This window comes from Sander vitreus, chromosome 2 (genome assembly GCF_031162955.1).
Source record: "Sander vitreus isolate 19-12246 chromosome 2, sanVit1, whole genome shotgun sequence".
Classification (NCBI taxonomy): domain Eukaryota; kingdom Metazoa; phylum Chordata; class Actinopteri; order Perciformes; family Percidae; genus Sander; species Sander vitreus.
In genome coordinates, this window is record NC_135856.1 from 32,167,030 (window position 1) to 32,189,245 (window position 22,216).

At 41.4% G+C, this 22,216-nt stretch overlaps 1 protein-coding gene across 1 annotated transcript; it reads right to left on the bottom strand.

Moving 5' to 3' along the window:
• Nucleotides 1-466: 466 nt before the first annotated feature.
• LOC144528049 (uncharacterized) lies at nucleotides 467-22,200 on the bottom strand. Its single transcript, XM_078266460.1, has 5 exons — nucleotides 21,793-22,200; nucleotides 7,554-7,744; nucleotides 7,389-7,458; nucleotides 4,608-7,240; nucleotides 467-4,231 (listed from the first exon to the last, which is right to left on the bottom strand). The coding sequence occupies exons 1-5, from the start codon at nucleotides 22,061-22,063 to the stop codon at nucleotides 1,823-1,825; spliced, it is 5,574 nt and encodes a 1,857-aa protein (XP_078122586.1). The 5' UTR covers nucleotides 22,064-22,200; the 3' UTR covers nucleotides 467-1,822.
• Nucleotides 22,201-22,216: the final 16 nt, after the last annotated feature.

The following is a 22,216-nucleotide window of genomic DNA, read 5'->3' on the forward strand; positions in this document are numbered from 1 at the left end:
AGTCTTTTCTCGCACAACTATTTTTTCAGCGGCTCTGTGCGGAGCTCAGCGCCGCCCGTGACGACTGTGATTGGTTTAAAGAAATGCCAATAAACCAGAGCACGTTTTCTTCCCATCCCGGAATGCTGTGTGGACTAGCCAGACCCTCCTTCAGTGCGCTTTGGAGGAGGGTCTGGCAAAGTGAGACTACTTAAACACAAATGCATGGGAAAATAGGGCCCAGCTTAAAAATTACCGAAATTACCCTTTAACTGCAAGGCCTCATTTCACACTGTTCTAAAACTAACCACAGCTGAACAATGAATTGTGGAAGAAGTACTTATTCATTCTATACTTTTTAAAATATTAATGTAAAAAGGAAATATTTTTACTGGAGAAAATAACAAAGTTGAGACCTACATTTGCCAAAATCAGTTAAAACAATAATATCAAATGTTTTCGGACAAAAACATTGCAAAGAAAGAGATTAGGTTGACAACTCAACATTTATTACCTGTTTTCTGTAATGACAGGACCAAGAACATATACTGTACATCTTCATTCGATGGCAATGAAAACGGTGTAAATTCAGAATTTGAACAATGAAATGAGGGTTAGAACTCTAAATGGATGGGTCAACTTTGTCCAACAGTGGTCTAAATGTTGTTAGCACTGAACACAGAAAACAAGCTTCAAACGTCTCTTTAAGAAAAAAAACCAGAAGGATTTATCAAAGCAATGCCATTTAGCCAGTCTTTTGTAATAGAGCCTAGAGGGGTGGGGGGTTGTCTGCTCGAATAGAAAATGTATTAACTTTTAACAATAAAACATTTTGCTTATCCCGAGCTGCGACGGCCATGAGGTTACATTCATTGATTTTTCGGGGATTAACTGAACTGCAAAAACGGTCAAACTCGATTCCATTGTGAATAATTGTGATAAAACCAATGGAAGAACATGTACGATAGTAAAAATGTGTTAAGGTGTTTTACATGATGTTTGTATGTCTAAAACAGATGTTTCATGTACATGATAAAGGCTACTTGAGGTTAATGTTAATTTACCTTTGCATTTTTTCAATAACATTACAATATCTACTCCATCTTGGGGCTGTGTATACAACAAAACTTGTTCAAATAAACTGAATTCTTCATTGTATCGCTACAATTTGTTGTATGCTTCAAAAAATAAAAAAGGTGATCTAACCAATCAGAAAACAGAAATGAATTATTAATTGAAATAAGCGAAATGCCACTTTTACGTGTGTGTAATCTTAGAAACCAACCAAGGTCGAAGATATTGTCAGAACACATCATGCATGCTTCACTTTTCTCTACCCTGTGAAAAGCACATAGTGCTCTAAAAAAAATAATCTTCATAACGATAAAAGGTTTAACATTTTGGGAAATGAGCTTATTTGTTTACTTGCAGAGAGTTACCACTCTCACAGCTGTGCATAAAATATGGATCTGGAGACAGTTCACCTTAGCATAAAGACTGGGAGCAGAGGGAAATAGCAAGCCTGGCTCTGTCCAAAGTCTCTGAAGCTCTTTAATTAATTAAGTGTATGTCCTATCTTATTTGTTGAATCTGTACGCAACAATTCAAACGCTTTAGATGTGCTGCGTTCACTTCTCTTGCACTTAGCTAATCCCCTCCTTGCTCCAGCTCCATACACACACACACACACACACAGGTTTACAAACCCATTGCACCAAAAGAATAAAACTGAACCGATCCCTTTCGCACCAAGTTCTCTAACATCACACAGCTTTGTATCTGTCAATATAAAAAGTCATTAACATTCTCAGTGGAGCAAGGATGCATCTTGAATGTCCATCTCTCATTGGATTTTATGTACATTTTTAACATGTTTTTTCACGTGGCCCGACTGCGAGAAGTGCTTGGGGCAGTGTGGGCAGGCATGTGGTTTCTCCCCTGTGTGGGTATATTTGTGCCTTTTCAGGTTATTAAAGTCTAAAAATCCTTTCCCACAGTACGGGCACCAGTGCCTCTTCTCTCCATTATGCCACCTTAAATGCACGTTGAGTTCTACCCTCCTTGTAAATGTCCTTCCACAGAGGTCACAATGGAATGGTTTCTCTCCAGTGTGGATTCGTATATGGGCTTCCACATCTCGTTTTGTGAGGAAACCCTTGTTGCAGATCTGGCAGATGAAAGGTTTAATCTTGCTGTGCACCATCTGGAGGTGTTTGGTGAGGCCAAAACTGTAGACAAAGCCCTTCCCGCACTTCTGACAGATATGGATCCTACCATTGCGGTGCACCCGGCCATGCCGTTTAAGACATTTTGAGTCTGGGAAGTTCTTCCCACAGAGCGTGCATGAGAAAGGCCGACGACCTTTGTGGAGACTGACGTGGCTTTCCAGGGCGGCAATGCTGCTGAGGACACGTCCGCACTCCCCACACTGGTTCTTGAGCAGACGTCTACCAATGACTGATAAAGGCTGTAACGGTGATACAATAGGTGGTGCTCTGACAGGTATGGGGAAGCGAGAAACACTTGCGGGGGAAACTAATGTCTGATCCTGGGATCCTGCCTCTTTCTTTTTTTCTGCCGGAGGCGTATCAATGACGGTCATTTGCGGAGGAATCCACACACCTTTAACTTTAATTTTTTTCACGGTCTCGCAGCTAGCACGGTTCTCTGCTGACAGCTTTGTTTCAGCTCCATTCTGTAATTTCAATTGACTAGCATTTTTCATTTTTGCTATGGTTTTGGCTTTTGCTGCTTTAGCCAACTTCTTAGCATTCGCCACTCTTAAATTCTTTTGAGGACCAGGACCAGCTTCAATTAATCTGGGTTTCTTAGCAGGAGTGGATTCCCCTGTCCTACCAGGACTGAAACCACCTTTCGCCAGTTTAGGCCACCTAACACTTGGGGAACCGGTATCACTCTTCTTGTTTTTGGTACTAGCATAATTTGTAGTCATGCTATATCTAGGATTGAAAGAATTAGCCTCCCTTTTGCCCCGTTGACTGCTAGAACCATCTTTAGTGAGGGTACACTTCCTACGGCAGAATACATGTGTTCCATTGGTAGGCAATTTAGGGGTAGTACCAATTTCACACCTCTTAAGGATCACAGAAGTGGTTTTAACACTTTCCTCAATTGAGCTAGACCTCCTAGGACTCACTGATGTGGGTTTGGTGTTTTTAGGGCAAGTATTTTCTTGAATTAAGCTAGACCTCCTGGGACTCACTAAACTGGATTTTGTCTTCATAGGGCTAGCACTTTCAGTGTTGGCACTTTCGTTACTTGAGCTAGATCTTCTAGGACTCACCAAAATGGATTTTGTCTTCTCAGAGCTAGCTTTTTCTTTAATTGAGCTAGACCTCCTGGGACTCACTGAAGTGGATTTTGTCTTTTCAGAGCTAGCTTTTTCCTTAATTGAGCTAGACCTCCTAGGACTCACCGAAGTGGATTGTGTCTTTTCAGAGCTAGTACTTTCTTTTATGGAGCTAGACCTTCTAGGACTCACATAAGTGGATTTTGTCTTTTCAGAAGTAGCACTTTCTTTGTTTGAGCTAGACCTCCTAGGACTCACCGAAGTGGATTGTGTCTTTTCAGAGCTAGTACTTTCTTTTATGGAGCTAGAGCTTCTAGGACTCACATAAGTGGATTTTGTCTTTTCAGAACTAGCACTTTCTTTGTTTGAGCTAGACCTCCTAGGACTCACCGAAGTGGATTTGGTGATTTTAGAGCTAGCACTTTCTTGAATTAAGCTAGATCTCCTAGGTCTCAACAAAGTGGACTTGGTGTTTTTAGAGTTAGCACTTTCTTCTATTGAGCTAGACCTCCTGGGACTCACACGAGTGGATTTTCTAGTAGCCTTATACCTCCTAGAACTGACAGAAATTGGTTCTCTACCAGTCCTCTTGGGTCCAACACCTGCTCTAGATAGTCCAGATCTCCTAGGACTAATAGAAGCGGAATCATTAGTTGTCTTTTCTGGAGTTGTAACATCTTCAACTGCTCCTGAGTTTTTTGAACTGAGGCGAATAGATTCTCTAGATGCATTTTTAACATTTGGACTGTCTTTCTCCAATCTAGGTTTCTTGTTGTTTACAGTGTCGGTCTCCAATTCTCTGTGTGGTTCTGCATTTGTTATTGTTCTTCTTGCTTGCAAGTGAGGTTTGAAATGACTTCGGAGTTTGGCTACAATGCCTTTTCTTTGTAACCTTTTTTTGTCACTGGAGCTGGTGGGATCTACATCGTCATCAGAGGAGGCCTTTAAACAAAAAGGAAAGAAAAATAAATTAATTTAGCAAAGAAACACATACAAGAGGTCCAGTTAAAATACAAACATTCATGTGGAATTCATGTTCATTAATGCTCTTTAAAATATGTAATTCTACTTATTTAGCTAAAAGGTAGTGTACACATTTGTCACATTCCAGACACTAAGTTTAGACGTAACGTATAATTTTTTTTTTTATTATTTCACACGGGGGGGGGGGGGGGGAAGACACAAAGGTGAATCAATACCATCACCACCATGGCTCATTATTCCTACCACTATAGGCTTCCTGAATGTGTAAATAATATTGTATCCCCACGGCAATCATATTGCTAAACAGACCGAGGATTGTTTACTACTACATTACCTGTTTCGGTTCTTGCGTAACAGGCGACACTCTCAGCTGTGCCAGGAACTGGGCTTGAGTCATTTGTAATTGAGGCTCAGGTGTTTCCTTGGTGGTGATGGAGATAAGACGTATAACTGGAGATGATTCTTTCTCTTCTACAGGTGGGTCAGTAGGTAATGCACAGTCTTCTAATATTTCCTCATCAATATTAAAAGTAGGTTCGCCAGCTGTACCAGATACAGCTGGAGGCTCCGTCGTGTTGATGGCTATAGTGGAGTTCTTTAAAACGGTTGCAGACACGTTGGATGGTGTAGATGGCTGCACATACGCGCTGTCGGATGACTCTTCCAAAATGGTGTCGTTTGAGGACAAGGGTGCCTTCTTTTGAATATCATTTGGCTTCTCTGACATCTCAGAGGTATTTGCAGACAGTAAGAGAGTAACGGAAGTTTCTTTTACATTGGGACAAATATCAGTGGATAATACAAGTGCCTTTGCTGGCTGTGTTGATATGCCCACAGATGATGGTTTCTTTTGTGTGGTATCTTTTTTGCTTTGAGTTTTAGAAGACCCATCCGTAAGCAGTCTTGAGACTAAAACTGCTTCTTTGGGCGATACTGGAAATGGGAGCCTGGTTAATCTGACCACGGCAGTGAGTTTTTTCTCAAAAGTCGTGGGTTCCGCTGGCAATAGGGAGGTTGGCACTAGCCCCGCTGAATTGTTTAAACTAGAACGGGTTTCTGTAAGTGCATTTATTGTTTCAGAACCAGCGTCAATTTGTTTGGGAGATTCCAAGTTGAGTATTCTGTCCAGTTTTGTGCCCACTTTACCTGAAGCGTTTTGTGTGTCCACAGAAATGCTTAACTCCTGCGATGAAGGAGATGACAACTGTGACAATGACACTGTAACAGGAGCAGATGATTTGGCTGAGTCCTGCTTGGTTGTCAGAACAATGCTCTGTGACTGGTGTTTCTTTGACGCCACAGCTGACATCTGTCTCGGAATTACAATCGTTATTTTTGCTTGTGGTAGAGTTCCTGACTGTGGGTCTGTTGAGGTGGCGGTCGACTGTGAAGGGACAACAGGAAGCATTTTACTGGACATAGGGTGTGTTGTTTTCTGAGGATCAGAGGCTAGGGAAAGTCTTCCGAGAGGCAGACCTGCAGTCGTGGAGTGTGGAAGTGAAGTTGACAAAACAATAGGAAGCTGGGTTGGAAACAGTGCTGCTATTTTATGAGGTATTAATGAGGATACTGATTTTGGCATGGCAGGTATTTTATGAGATACTGCCTTACCCGGTTTTCTGGCTGCTACCGATGTAATCAGAGAAAGGGGAGGGTGCTGCTGATGTGACTGCATACGTGTATGAACAGCAGCAGTTGATGAGGGCATTGAAGATTTAGCAGCATTGGATGGAGTGACCGTATGTTGTTTTGGTATGACAGCCTTGATGTGGGTCTGAGCTTTATTGGTTAGGGTAGCATCTTCAGCAGCAGGAGCAGCACCAAGTTTCTCTATTGTTGATTGTGTTGTCGTGGACACCTCTGTTTCGGCCAAATTCCCTGCAACTTCATGAGTTTCAACAGGAAACGGTGGTGTCTGTGGCTCAGCTGGGACCTCATCCACTGTTGTTGTGGACACCTCTGTTATTGGCAGATTGCCAGCAACTTCATGAGTTTCATCAGGACATGGCGGTGTCTGTGGCTCAGCAGGGTCCTCATCCACAGTTTGTAAGGTACCAATACTGGGGGCACACTGGGTTTGAGGTGGGGCTGCCATTATTTGTGGAGAGGAGAATGTATTTTCTACCGTTGACTGATTCATGGCTTCAACTAATAGCATTGCATCCTGAAGAGTTACAGAGCTGCAGCGTCCTCTGGGCTGAACAGTGTTTCGCGTTTCACTTACAGATGAAACTTCAGTGGATGGAGCCTGAACTGCCTGTTCTTCAATTTCCATGGAAGGTTGTCGAGATTCGGATGGTTTTTCATTTGTAGAGGAACATCTTCTACTTAAATAACTTCTTCTACTTGACGATTCTAGAGAAACAGGCGGAGAACCAACTTCTTTCACTGGCTGATTCAGACATTTGGCTTTCTTTGGTGGCCGCCCTCTTCGACGTCGTACTAGCAACTCAGGCTGGGGACTTGACTCACCAACTGCCACACCACTTTTTAATTCTCCACATGCTTCTCCTTTTTTGAGTTGTGTAGGTTGTGCCAACCGTTCGTTTGTAGATTGCACATCAGCCTGTCTATTAACTGATGTTTTGTCTTTCGCTCTTTGACACAGTTGGGGGACCACTGATGGTTGCTCTTTTTCAAGAGGTTCAACCTCTGGTTGATGCTGAGCAACCTCCAATGGGCGTTTTTCCAATGGAATGGGTTCTCCATGTGTTTCTGATATCTTCTGACTGACTTGAGACTCTTCTTCCATATTGTCTTTTATTGCAGCGAGTGAGGTGACTAGTGAATGCTCTAATCCAGACGATTGGTACTGGGCTACGTCGCTATCCATTCCCAAACAGGGTAATTCGAGGGACACTTGGTCCTCTTCATCTTTTAGATGTAAGGGCATTTCTCCAATTGAACACACCTCCTTAATGCGAGGCCCTTCATTCTCAGCTCCACAAGCAGAGGCCCATGGTGAACCTAGGGACAGCAGCGATAGAGACATCAAAGAGGAAACATGAGAAGAGATTAAGTGAGTATGTTTAGTTGTGAAGCTTAACAAATTTGTACAATGTTTACAAATTATCAAACTATAGTTGGGAAAATAAAAGTCAGTTTTATTCCTGACCTGCGTCATCAGTGGGCTCAACTTTCTCCTGCACCAGGACAGACTGCATAGGAGAATCATCATAAGTGTGCTGCAGAGGTACAACAACAAAAAATGCGGTTTTGAGAAAACAATAGATAAATAAATGGGAAAATAAATGTTTTTGTTGCTAAGATACACACATACCTCTTGTTTAACACACACTTCTTGTTTGACAAGTATAAAGGGCCTTTGAGTATTCGGCTCTCCGTAGTTGTGGTCCTGCAAACTGTAGTACTCTATCTCCTCATAACGGCATTGTTGCTCTTGATTTTGCAATGATGAGTGCCTCAATGGTTGACATTGCTCCACCAGCACCGTGCGGACAGGAGCCAGGTCTGTACACATGAACACACAAAAAAAAAAATTAAGATAAGGTCCTGAATCTTCCATTTTTAAATTTCTTTTTTAATAATGCTACATCCCCAAATGCTGTTTGGTCTAAGTCAAAGAAGCCTCATCCACCTTCACTGGTTCCCAATTAAGTCCTCACATATACAATCCTCCTTCTCACCTACAAATCCCTTCAGGGCCCCACAGTACCTCTCCGACCTCCTCCATCCATACAGCCCACCCTAAAACTAGACGCTGGCCTGCTCTGCATTCCCCACACCAGACTCTGTACCTTCGGAGACAGAGCCTTTAGTGTTGCAGCCCCATCCCTCTGGAACACCCTGCCTGCAGATATCCGAAATGCTACATCCCTGGACATTTATAACTCCTGAAACACCACACGTTTACCACAGCCTACAACCTCCTTTAGTTTAGCCACAGTAATTCTGTAAAGTGTCCTTGGGTTTCATGAAAGGCGCTATATAAATAAAAGTCATTATTATTATTTAGGGCTGGGCGATAAAACGATATGTCTCGCGATATACACGTAATCAATATCAATAAAAAATGAGTTTGATAACTTGTTTGTCTTCATCGGAAGAAACCAGAGGTTGCGAAGCAAGTTTGGTTGCATGAACAAAGGCACTCACTCTCTGGTAACCTAGCAATGTAGGGAGTGACACTCTAACAGCCAATCATGTAACAGTATCATGTTTGGTTGCGCCATATCGTTGTCTCGTGTTGGATTCTTCAATAACAGAACCGGCGTGGAGTGATAAGTGGAAATTGAGTGCCGCAGCGAGCAAGGAAATTGTTGATAAAACAGGAAAAGTCAGCCTGCCAGTATGGCAGTTTTTTGGATTTCATAAGTCTGACCGTAGTCAGAACAATGTCGTCGGCAAATTATGCAAGATCGTCATCCCCACCAAGACTGGTAATACCACAAACTTGTTTTGCCACCTTACGCTCACACTTTGGAGCACAGCCGTATTCGCCAACAACGTCCATCAACATCTACAACACCGCATAAGCAGCAGACCACCATGGAGAGGTACTCTGCATCAGTGCCTTACTAAACGGTACAAAGAAATAACGTAGGGAGTGGCATATGGTATAGCCAAAAACATGCTGAGCACTGTCGAGAAGCCAGGTTACCACCATGTAAGGTTTAGGCTGTAGCGTGACTTTTAGACGGAGAAAAATAATAATAACTGTTACGGCGTTTTTCCATTACATGGTACCTGCTCGACTCGCCTCGACTCTACTCGCCTCACTGTGCGTCCGTTTCCATTGCAGATTTTAGTACCGCCTCAGCGTGGCTGGTCGTCATAGCGGCGCTGCAGTAAACTGCCGTGACCTAACGCAACACACACACACACCGTCGAAGATGTGTTGTTGCCACAGCCAGAAGACACATTTTGTTTCAAAAGAAGCTGGAGGCAGCAAAAATAAACACAGCTGGCTAAACTATTTAAAAATGGCGGGTTTGTTCAGGACACCCCCCTCTGTCACTTTCACGTCACCTTTTGGTATCGCCTCAGCTCGCTTGGAACCTCGACTGAGGTGGTACTAAAAGAAGTACCTGTTAGCAGGTACCAGGGACTTTTTTTTCGTAATGGAAAACCAAAAAAGGCGAGTAGAGTCGAGTCGAGCAGGTACCACGTAATGGAAAAGCGGCATTACTGTACTGTATCAGGTTTGTTTTTTATGTTACAGATGTAAAGTCTACCTCAGTTTTATTTTAATTTCTCCTATGTTTACAAAACACTGCACATATTTTAAAACACTTCATTCACCAGAAGGTGAAGCAGCTTGTGAACTTCCTAGCACTAAACTTGCAGAAAATAGTTCTCAGGTCTCAGGTTTCTCTATGTTTATATTTAACACTTTGCACTATTTTATTACTTATTAAGCATTTCATACGTATTCTTTAATTTTGCACCTTAATGTGAAGAGATAATTGTTAAGTGTTCATTGTGATTTTAGACTTAGGTTTACATTTGAATTTTTTGAGTGTTTTCCATGGTTGTGTTGACATTTCTGCCTTTATAACTGAGGGAATTATAATCAGAGGATGGTTAAGTTTAAAATAAAAATGTTTAAATTTAATATATTTTTCTCCTGGTCCTTATTTTAAATAGGTCCTAAAAAAATATCAATAATTATTAGGGGTGGGAATCGATTGGCACCTCACGATTCAATTCCGATTCAGAGGCCAACGATTTGATTCTAAACAATTTTTTAATACATTTCCATGCGTGATTTTTAAAAATATACATATAAATCAGAGTTTGCTACTCAGAGTTTGCTAATCACTTCCTAGACAAAGCAGCTAGACAAAGCTTAGATTTTGACATATACAGTATTTGTCACACACAAGTTTTAATGAAATGTTTTGTCTACTGAGGTTTTTGTTTTGTAGTCATTCCATGCTTAAGCCTTAAACATGCTTGTGAAAGTCACCTTCTCTCACAGTAATCTTCCGTGCCAGTCATGTTTAAAGGTGGATAATAGGTAGTGGTGTCAACAATAATCGATTCGGCGATGCATCGCAATGCGGGGCATGCACGATTCAGCATCGATGCGGCAAAGTGCCATAATCGATTATGTCACCGTTTATTTTCTGGCCTTGAGTGGAAAATAAAGTTGTGAAGTTTCAATTATTTCCGGGGGCATAACAACAACAATCAAGATGGCTGAGGCGGAGGGAGATGACCGCTTAAGACGGGTAATTAAAAACGCACCCAAAGCTTGGAAAGCGGACATCTGGGCACATTTCGGATTCTACGAAGTTAATGGGAAAGTAGACAAGACTTACGCGGTGTGTAAAACCTGCCACACTAAAATCAAGCACGTTGGCAATACAACTAACTTCACGAACCATGTTGATCGTTGGCATCCTGAGTTGGCTTCAACAACAACACAAAAAGTCGACATCCCAGCCAAGAATTGACGAGTCGCTAGTGTCAACGTTGCCACACAACTCCGAGAGAGCAAAGAGGATCACACGATCGGTGGCATGTTTCATAGCGAAGGATCTACGACCCTATTCTGTGGTAGAAAATGCGGGGTTTCGCCACATGCTTAAAACAATTGAGCCCCGGTATAAGCTACCGACAAGAGCTACCTTCACTGATTCTGCGCTTCCCGCATTGTACAAAGAAACCAAAGCAAAGGTAATGGAATCAATGTGTAAAGCCAGTCATGTAGCCATTACAAGTGACGCCTGGACTTCAGTCGCAACGGAGTCCTATGTAACCATAACGGCACATTATATTAGCTGTCGCCTGCCCTAAATGTAGATGAAAGTGACATCGTCACTCTCAGCAGAGCAGATCTGGCTAACGTGGAGGAAGAAGTGAAAACATTAAAAACCAGAGCATGTCAGACACTATTGGATCGATTATTAACTTATCAGAATCAATAATCGATTCGTTCTAGAGCGAATCGAGATGCATCTAAGAATCGATTATTTTCCCCACCCCTAATAATTATCGATATCGACCAATATTAAACACTTATATCGTGATACGGTTTTCAGCCTTATCGCCCAGCCCTATTATTATTAATATACAAAGAGCTAGCTTCCCTGATCTCCTATGACCGCTAAAAAAAAAATAATATATATATATATATATATATAAATATATATATATAAATATATAAATAATGGAAAGGCTCAGACAATAAAGGACTTGTGCAGCAAGACAGTATGTTCACTATGCAGTGTTATATGGATTGTTGTAGTCAAAAACAGGTAAATAAATCTGGATGTCATTTGCATACAAATAGAAACTGATGTCATGTTTAACTCTTAGAATCCTAGGTTGTTTCTGCTCGATTTTCCCTCCATCATAGGCATACGTGTTACTATAGGTGTAGTAGGACTGTTCGGGTTTTATTCTTTCAATTTTCATCACACAGCAAATGTTTACGAATTAATAGACTGGGCTGCGCTTAATGTTGAACCATGGTAGTTGTCCCTGGCCTCAATTTATACCAAAAGCTCTAATGAAGAGGTTTCTATGTCAGAATCATGTGCATGGATCTCCAAAGAGCTCCATGTGGTGTGTTAACCTGGTTACCATCACTAAAACAGCTCTACCGTCATTTCTTACCAGACGCGCCTATAAAGTTGCTTGTATGTCAGAATCATGTGAATTAAACTCACAGCCTCCAGTGTTTGGGGAAATCTTGTTTTCCATTGAAAGTTTGAATCCTCTGCCATTGTCTCGTCAGGTGAGTGAAATTTGCAACTGCTACTCTTTTCTGGGACTGCTGATATTCAAAAATGAACGAAATGGGGGTTGTTACTATAAAAAGCCAACAAGGTTCCGACCGGTTACAAAACAGGTTTTGGCGCCCCCTAAAGAGGGTTTTAGCCAGCAGTAAAAGGTATATCATGAATGCCAAAATTTAGCAGCCAGCTTCCCTCTCATCCACAGCCACTAAATATTGCACATGCGGCTGGCGCTGATAAGCCAGCTGCATTGTTTTGACTGGACCTGAACGCTCCGCTGTGAAACTAGCGCTAATGAGATCTCTTTTTGCAGAGCTGTACCGGAGCATGCTGTATCCATACACTGTGTCAGTCCCGCAAACGGTTTCAGGAAAGTGGCTGCATCTGTCTGACAAGGCACAGGCTCAGTGTTTGTGTGTGCGTGTCGGCCCACCCCACCAAAATAATTGTGATTGTGATTTTTCCATAATGAAGCAGCCCTACATTGTATGATCCAGCACCACCATCAAACAACCGATTGTTTTGACTTGAGCATTCCTTAAAATGTTTCATGCTTTATTCAAAATATTTTACATATTACAAATTTCAATTCTGGATAACGTAACTTTACTTGTTCAGTTGTTCAGCTAAGTGATATCTATCTACCTGTCAGGGCTGTAGTAGGCTACTCGAGTCCGGACCATAGACAGTTAAATGTCCGGACTCTAGATAAGTTTAGACGGCTAGCTAAAGCTACGCCTTTGTTTTGCTAACGTTAGCGCAACAGCTTTAGCCTAGCCTGCTAGGTAAATATTACGACTGCCTTCGGAGTTTCTTATATCTGCATCCACGTTGTCAACATAAGACCTGTGATGTTAGTGCTCATTTGTACCATAATTTTATTGAATGAAATATTAAGCTTCACTCCTACAAGATGGGTGGGTTTTTATTACGTTACACACAAAGCTAACTGGCTATAGTTAGCCTGTACGTATGCTAGCGGACATTAGCTAACGTTGCCGAGACAGTGGCAGTAGGGTTTCAGCGAGCTAACCACGACAGTGTTGTCGCCCTCTCGCCCACAATCAACCTCTGCTGCTAAAAGCAGTCAACCTGCAGTGATGTTTTGAAATGGAGACACACATATCGTACCTTTTCCCGGAAATCCTGGCCATTATTTTAAGGCATAAACCAACCATAGGGGTACACTCAGGGGTAACCCTGCTGCTAACATTGACTATTACATTAGCCTAAAATGACAATTATAGCCATACATATATATCACAGTAACACCTCAAAATTAAAGACAGACAAACGGATCCAACTAAAATCACGTTTTATCGAGTCAGCAGTTAAATACAAACAATAATGAAAGCTTCAATACTTAAGGTTGTTGCAGTAGCGGACCAGCTCACCAATCTGGCTTTCTGCCCCTGGTATGCGCACGCATCCTGTAATGTTTGTAAACAGGAAACCAGTGTATATAATTCCCCATCCCTCTCAAATGGGGGTGCAACGGATCACAAAACTCACGGTTTGGATCACGGTTTTGAGTCACAATCAGCACAAAAAAGGGGGGGATTTAAATGATTATTCAAAATGTAAGAACAATAACTTAACAATAATTATTTCTTTCAACAGTTGCTGTTAAAAGACAAAAACAGATGAGAAAAGGGTATTTTACAATAACTTTGAATGCACCACGAGGTTTACCAGTTTTAAGTAAACGCAACATTTAGTCCAGTGTGTGTTGTTTTTCCAACAACAGCAGTCTGCTAAAGCTATGAACTAACAGACAGTCTGTCCCGCTGTTGAAATCCTCTACAGTAAAATACAGTCACACTTTACACCGTTTAGCCGTCAGCATTTTAACCGTGTTTAATCCAGTTATTACTGTAGCTAAGGGTAGGCTAATGTTGCCTGTAACGTCTGTTTCGGAGCATCAGAGAGCAGCGCTGACATTTAGGTGGCAGCGAAATGAGGCACTGAATCTGCGTTGCTATTCCGTCCGGTAGATACCGAGCACCGGTGCCATATTAGCACTGGATTTTAACATGCACCGTTAACGTTCAAACAGAAAATTGCGTTGCTTGTATGTTTTCACGGCAAACGCGTGTGTGGAAAGCGGTCACACAACAGATGAAATGTTGTGTTGCACACGAACGTAGTATTTAAACTTTACGGAGACAACCAAATTAAATATTGACTTCTTTTGAAATAAGATTCTCGTTTTGTAAGTTTTGATTGGTTTTTATATAAAAAAATATTAAAAAAAACACAAATATTGAACAGGTGGTTGCCAAATGGGGCAACCAGAGGCCACAAAATGGTTGTTAATTGACTCAATATGGTTGCCAAGGGCAACCGTTACTGTTGAGCCCTGTAATGTCCCAACAGTATTGCTGAAACACACTGGTATTAAGCCTTTAGCCATGATAGCATTGTATGGCTTCCCTCCTATTTTGAAACCCAGGCTTAAGGTACAATATGTAATATTTCTGCATTAAAATGACTAAAAACTACTATATCCATGTAATATAATCTGTTGAGTTGTGGTCTTACACTATCCCAAATGTTTACAACAATGGCAAACCCATAGAAATCTGTAATTTATTTCAATGACACACAACGTTTCGTTTGGTCGCCTGTCAGTGGAGTCTCATAACCTTTGACCCCTCTAGTAACTCTTACTTCCATCAAAACACGGGAACCCAGGTAATACGTTCGAGAGTAAATATAAATGATACAATGTCACAGCAGGAATTATACTTAGTAAATGTAACAGCTTTTTTACTGCCACACAGCATAATTTTTCACTGCTTAAGTGACACTTTGCAACACAGAAATACAGAAGATACCTAATTTATGTATTGATTCAATATCGATCGATCCAGCTCAACGCAACTACAATGTGCTACGTTGACAAGTAATGTTCGCTAATGCTAGGTGGGTAAAGTAATAAGTTAACGATATTGTTCAATACGCTAAAGTTAATTTTAGTATGATTGTTTTGACCACGGTTACCAGCACTGGAAATATTTTTACGCTTCTCATAATACCATTGGAGATCTGTCGTTTTGTTCCGTTGCTTCAGCAAAGTATCTCTCAGACCAGTCTGTAATGCCTTGCCCGCTGTACGCGGCACGCCGGACACACGGACGGACACACACACGTAAGTTCACCGCTCCATCCCGAGACAAGATTACACCATGTCCAAAACTCACTTGTAAGTAAAGTAACGTTAACTAACGTCACAGCATCCACTGCAATTATCCACAAGTCAAGACACAATTTTATCAATGTACAAAAGCAAACAATGAACTGCAGAAGTTACTGTTGATATTTAATGTTAATCTAATGTTAGCTAACAACGTTAGCTGTCAGTCTCCTCTCCCCGTTTGTGTTGACAGACATTTCTGGTTGCTTGTCGTAAAAACAATGTATGCGTTAACGTAGTAATGTTAGGTTTCTTGTAACGTTATACAATGTTAGCGAACGTTAAAGGGAAGCTATGCCGATTTTTAATTGGGATGCACCAAATCCAGATTTTTGGCCGAATACCGAATCCCCTGGTTAAGACTCTGCCAAATCCAAAACCGAATACTACTCCTTCACTCGAGTCTATAATAGACTCGACTGCACGTCTCACTTTATTCCACCCGTAATAAATTTCCACACTTTATTCACTTCCGTTTTTCCCGTCACAATAAAAGCTCTACGTTTACTGTAACTTCCTCTTAACCTTCAACTGAGAGGTTACACAATAAAATACCATACAAATGTAACAACTTAATGTTGAATTCACACGCTCTTTTCACATCGTAGGAAAGCACATCGCTATTGCCAGATGAGTGACAATTTTGTTTAGCAAATTTTCGCTAACCTGTGCATGTTGAAGGCTTGTTAGGTGGGTGAAATTAGAAAGCTAATGTTAGCTAACGAGCCGCAGTTGCTCTGTTCCCACTGTATGAAGACTCCGAGAGAATGGCTGACAGCCCGGGAGAGACTGTCTGGTTAACTTCCGTCTGGTCTTTCGGATGTTTCATGCGCAGGTGTTTTGGCAGCGGCGATGTAGTGTGTTGTTTGGGGACCTTGCCGCCGCGGGACAGGTTGGCATTGCAGGTTGGGCGTGTGGCTCAGCTTGGGTTGCTTTCTTTTGGCTGGGTGCTGCCGGGTGGCGCTTTTTCTGCTCGCAAGTTCCATTTTCACTTTCTCACCGTCTATTGCATTGAATGGTCCACCTACATTACGTCGACCAGCGTAGCGCGCGCAGTGTAAGCGTAGGGTTTGGTGTAAAAAATGTATAAGGTTCGGCAAAAACCGAACCCCGTCAAAAAAAACAATATTTGGCCGAATCCTGGATTCGGTGCATCCCTAATTTTTAACCAGTGTTTGTATCAATGCAGTGCGGGTTAATAGATAAACGGTGTCTGGCTTCCCTCCATTGCACTTAACTTACATGACAAAATACATAATCTTCTTAGGAGGTCCAATATGTAATATATTTACTGTAATAAATCCAAAAATTACCCCAATATGTCATCAGATATTAAGGAAACATGCTAAGTTGAAATACTATCTTTTCTGACATCATTGCTAATGACAGTATTTTCTCCTTTTGAAATTTCCGTTCCGTGACGGAATTTCTGTTTGTGTTTTGGCCTGTGTGTTGTTATCAAGTGCCTAGTTTGACAGCCAGGCCGGGTTGCCAGATATACTTGTAAAAACGTAAAGCCAGCGTGCTACAACTTTAACGTTAGTACAGCCATGAAAGCAGCACTCAAACGAACGGGATCAACGGAGATAGATTCTACGTGACATTTCTAACAGTTGCATGACCAGAGACTTAACAAACGCCGGGTAAATATTGGAGATGTATTTGAAAGATGGAGACAGTTTAGAGCCCAAAAGGACGCTGAGTTGGCTAATTTACTCCTGTGAACAGGTAAGCATTAGCTTCGGGCTAATTTATCACAGCTACAAGGGACGGGCATTTTATGTAATTTAAACATTTGTGTTCTCACATTGAATTATATAGCTAGAGTACCCGAGTTGGTTACTCGTAAAAACAATTGAGACACAGCCAGTAAAGTGATCCCGACTGGCCCTGGCTAACGATGCCATGCTAACACCGCTAACTGCTAACGTTACCGGAGGGCCAGGCAAGCAATCCACAGCTGTTAACACGTGTACAATGGTGAGTTATTTTAAGCCAAGAGAGGGAGGCTCTGAATCGGGAAGAGAGGACCGTGAGTTTGCAGTGTGTTTAGCAATTGTTGCCGCAATTCTAAGCCAATGAAGTGTGTTCAGTCGGGTGGAATAGGACGGCAAGGTAGAGGTATTTTTAGTAGTTCCTATCCTGGCGTGTGGAGAGGGCGACAAGGTTGTCGGGTTTTTAGCGGTTCCTACTGTAATTCTAAGCCGAAAAGGTGTGCCTGTCAGTTGGGTACAGAGCTCGGCGTGAGCACGGGCTTTTATGACTGTCAATGTAGCCAGCATCTAACGTTGGCTACTCCGCTGTCTAACATTGTTGGATGACACGTCTCAGCCTGGAAACCAACGTGAACTTCAAGTCTGGGCAGGAGGGGGCAGGGGAGACGACTTTCTCCAGTATTTTGAATTTGTACTGCAGTAACTATTTTAAACACTAGCTGTCAGTATTACATATTGGACGTTTAACTAAAATAAGAGTACATACAAACTAGCGCTCTAAATGCACCTTTTATTTCATTCATTTAGCTAATAAAAACTGTATTTACCTTCATTTTCAGATCAAATCAGACCTTTGTAACAGGCTGCAAGAAAAGAGCTGGCTGCCTGACTGAGGGTTTCCTTCACTGGGTCGAGCCCAGAGGAATTTAACCAAAAGAGGGCATTAGAACTGTACTTCTCAAAGCCCAGGAATGTTAAATGTCTAAATTCTTTAAAGTTAGTCAATAAGGAGGTAAGAAGAGTTGGAATATGATATATCTTAATGTCCACCTGTTTTGTCTTACCTTTTCTCTTTTGTCCTGCAAGTAAAGTATATTTGTAATTTATTTTCACCATATGACCTGTCAGGTATCATCCAGTAGAAACCCTTTTAATGCAATAACTGTTAAAATGATGTCTAATGGATTTTTGATAGGTTTAAGTGATGCTTTTGACTTAAGCTGTAAATCATCTTTCCTTTGCTGTATATCAGAACGGTGGAAATTTGTCAAGTTGATCAATATCCTGTACTCTACCTGTACCTGTAATTAGTGCTGGGTGGTATACCGGTTTATACTGTATACCGGTATGAATTTCCCGTATGATATGAATTTTTCATATACCGTAATACCGGTGCATTGCCGCAGAGAGCGCTACGGCCAAAGTAATCTGCGAGTGAATTGAGAACGGGAGCCCTGTCAACTGCGTACCCTTCTCACTCATGGTAGTAACTTTATAACACAACAATTAATAACCCACAACTAACTCTTTAACAGGATAAAACACCATAGCAAAACAACAATTTGTGAATTAAACAATTTCTAACACTAATAATTTTACATTTACAAATTTACAGCGCCGGGCGGCATGTTGGGTAACATTATAGCTGCTGGCTAGCCAGGTAGTATACCAGTCTGTTAAGCTGAGAGAGGCTCCGGTCGCTACTGCACATTCAAGAACAGAGAAGAAAGTTAGAGGATGAAGAAAGACCGGAGATACACCAGAACAACGTATGCTCAAGAGAGGAGCCGTCTGTTGTTCCAAAGTTTTGTTTCTAAAAAATCTGACATAATTTAGCCACTGTTGTTGCCCGTCGCACTAACGTTACTCGGCCGTGCTAACATTACTCAGCCGTGCTAACGTTACTCAGCCGTGCTAACGTTACTCAGCCGTGCTAACGTTACTCAGCCGTGCTAACGTTAAAGACACGTCACTTCAAGCATGCAGCGGAGCAACATTATGAACAATCCACCTACGGTCCCGCTACAGAGCGACGAGAAAGACAGGTTCAGGGCAATGATTAAAACACTGGATTTACGATGTCTTGCTTAGCTGAAATACATCCGCCAACCTACTAACATTATTCAAACACAGAAGGAGGCTGACAGCGGAGCTACGGTCAGTCGCCCACTTTTCTACAACAACCAAACTTAACTGTGGCCAAGGTAGTGTTTATACAACTATCTTACAACGGTTTTGTTTTGAAAGGGAAACCATATTAGTTGTTTGTATGTGTATTCATTCGACATTTACTACTTTGCAGTTTGCACAATAAAAATAGTTTAGATTCTGTAAATGTTTCATGCATTCTTCTTCATATAATGTTATTGTATAATGTTGTGGAGCCAAGCAAACCCTTTAGTAATCAAAGCTTTTAGTAAACATGATGACATTAAAATGTATTTTTGTGATATTCTATGCACTTCTGACAGTAGAATAATCCATTATAAACCTATATAAAGGCCCAGTCAAGCAAAAGAAAGAAAATACCGTTATATAACGTGAAACCGCCAGAATCTTAAAAATACAGTGATACAAATTTTTGGTCATAACGCCCAGCACTACCTGTAATAGAGAAACCAGTTCAACACAGGTGACCACTTCTGCTTCATTTCTTTGCTGAATTAAATGTATACTCTAGTCCAGTTTGTGTTTTGACCATTTATGAACTAAACCCTGTCTCGTTTACCATGCTTTGTGGGTGTGACTTTTTTGCTGTTGCATCACCATTCATATCTATACAAACAATGTCTGTTTAGAATTAATTTTCTTCAAAGACAACAATGTTTATAAAAGCACATATTCTTCATTGATCTAGCTTCTTAATGTTCCTCTTAAATGGCACCAGATTGATGCATTTAACTTTAAAAATGTACAAAATGACCCCGGACCCCCATGGAGGGCTGGAGTATATCATTTCACAATATGTTTAACCAGTGTTTCCCATACATAGGTGCCTATTTGGGCTCCGGGTAATCAGGTATTTTATCTGCTGAACCTAACATTTGACAAACCAAGCAGATTCTCAACCTGCGGGAAACACTGTTAACAACAAGACAAGATAGCTATCCAGCCATGTCACTGTCCCCAAAACAATATAACAATTTTTACGAACAATTTTATCCGCAGTGTGCAACGTTACTGTCGGCCGTAGCCTGAAGTAGCGACCTGAACAGTGAACGGGATGTGGGATAGCGTTATTCGTCGTGAAACAAAGTCAGTTCAGAGGGGCAGTGTAAGTAACTTCTTGCAGCTTGTGTGTTAGCGCCATCCTATGGCACAACACAGTGTTGGAAATAACAGAGTCACATTTCCTTTTTCGTTCAATGCATTCATTTAGAACGGTAAACAGTCAGAACGCCTTCAGTAGGTGTCCTATAACACATTTTTTATGGACACCCTGCAGCCAATCAGAATTGAGTATTCACCCAGACCATGGTAAAATTTGATTTTATAGGTTGTAGGGACGGGTTTGGGAGGAGAGAGGGATGCCATAGTTATAAGGTCTGAAGAGGTTAGTTATACAGGACACAAGCCATTTCAGTTTTTGAAACCTTCAAAACCTTTCACGGTGCTCATTCTTCATTTTGTTTCTATTTTCCAGGCCTATTTCGTAATTCAAGTTCTCTTTAAAATAGTGTTAAATCTCGTCCTCATTAACCCAATCTTGTGTCTTATCTCGTGAGCAGAGTGTCTCGTCAGACCCCTAGTGTTTAACATTGGAAACTACAACTCCCATAATCCCGTGCAACTTTTTAAGATACGACAAAGCTACGCTAAGTTACTGATCCATCAATAGCTAGGAGCTGCTATACGTTTCCCAAATAACACAAACATCGAAACCGAGAAACAAGTGTCCCAGTTGGAAAGCAGTAGTAGGAAAAGTTATACCTTTCCTTGATTTAATGTTGTTCACAGAGAAGGGAATCCATATTTGTTATCGTGATTACGATTTTGGCTCCAAATGATCACAAAAACAGAGTAAACGAGAAAAAATGAGTATTTTGCATATTACGTTTTGCAAGTAAACTCATTTTGAAATGTGTTCAAATAATGTTTAATAAATCGGGATATTGACCAAAAACAATCGTGATTATGATGTTTTCCATAATCGAGCAGCCCTTACGTAAAACCCAAAATCAGTAGAGGGAAATGGGTAGGGAAATGCACACCTAGACAGTAGCTGGGGAGTAACTTGCGGTTCAGTGTCTTGATCAGGGACACTATGACATGTCACAAGCCACCCTACTGCCCAACACTGCATGCAATTCAAGTTGGCTTTAGTGTTGTGACGCAGTCAGCACAGGCTGCTAATGTAAATCACTTTTTAATTTGTGTCGTAGTGACAAATGCTGGTTCAACCGGTTAGCATAAAATCAAACCGGAGTGGAGAAATCAGTAAAAGTTATTATCAGTTACAATGACCCTATTAAAATGACACATTATATTCATAATAACTTAAAATAGGGATACACGGTATGACCTAAATTCAAAATCACGATTAATTGCACATTTTACGTTGTTAATGAATGTAACATTAATACTGTTTGTCAGCGGTTTAGTACTGTATACAAGCAAATTATCCCGACGGTATTGTTGGAACACGCTGTTACAAAGCCGTTAGCCACGATAGCATTGTATGGTTTCCCTCCTATTTTGGATCCCACGCTAAGCATACGACTAAGCTAGGCTAAATTACCGATACATCAATAGCCAAGAGCTGCTATACGTATCCCACATAACACGGACACACTCATGTGTTTAGCTGAAACAGCACATAGCATTATCAGACAATGTTATGGTCTAAGATTAAGCTACCGATCTTATGGTGAGTAGCTAACGTTAACAGGCATCCCAACTCACCACACTGAACCGCTCTGTCACGTTTCTCAGACCCGTCGCTTGGCCCTGGAGGAGGCTCACTTTCTCTGGTGTCAACAGTGGGTTGGTGTCTCTCATTCTCAAATTGGCTGCATTTTGTTTTAAGGTCCTCGTTCTCCTTCTTGATTTTAGATATTTCTGCCTTCAGATCGTCGACCATAGTTTCGAAAAGTTTCGTGGTCTCGGCGATAGCACCCTTTAGCATCCCCTCCATGACGGAGGAGTACTTCGTCTGAAAATCATCCGTAGACATTTTGGTATGGTTTAGAGTTCGTCCGAGTTTCGATATAAGTCCACTTTTGTCAGTGAATTAACTGCAACGTTATTAAAAGCGAGATATTAGGAGCTGGCTCAACATGGCTGCTTCCTTTCCGTCTGTCCTTTGTGTGACGCACATCGAGGACGT

Excerpts from the sequence above, each read along its gene's own strand:
- LOC144528049 (XM_078266460.1), bottom strand. The coding sequence starts at position 22,063 with ATGTCTACGGATGATTTTCAGACGAAGTACTCCTCCGTCATGGAGGGG. Across the intron at positions 7,745-21,792 it reads TGACAGAGCGGTTCAGTGTG|ACCTGGCTCCTGTCCGCACG; the intron begins GTGAGTTGGGAT and ends TCATGTGTACAG. Across the intron at positions 4,232-4,607 it reads TTACGCAAGAACCGAAACAG|GCCTCCTCTGATGACGATGT; the intron begins GTAATGTAGTAG and ends TTTTGTTTAAAG.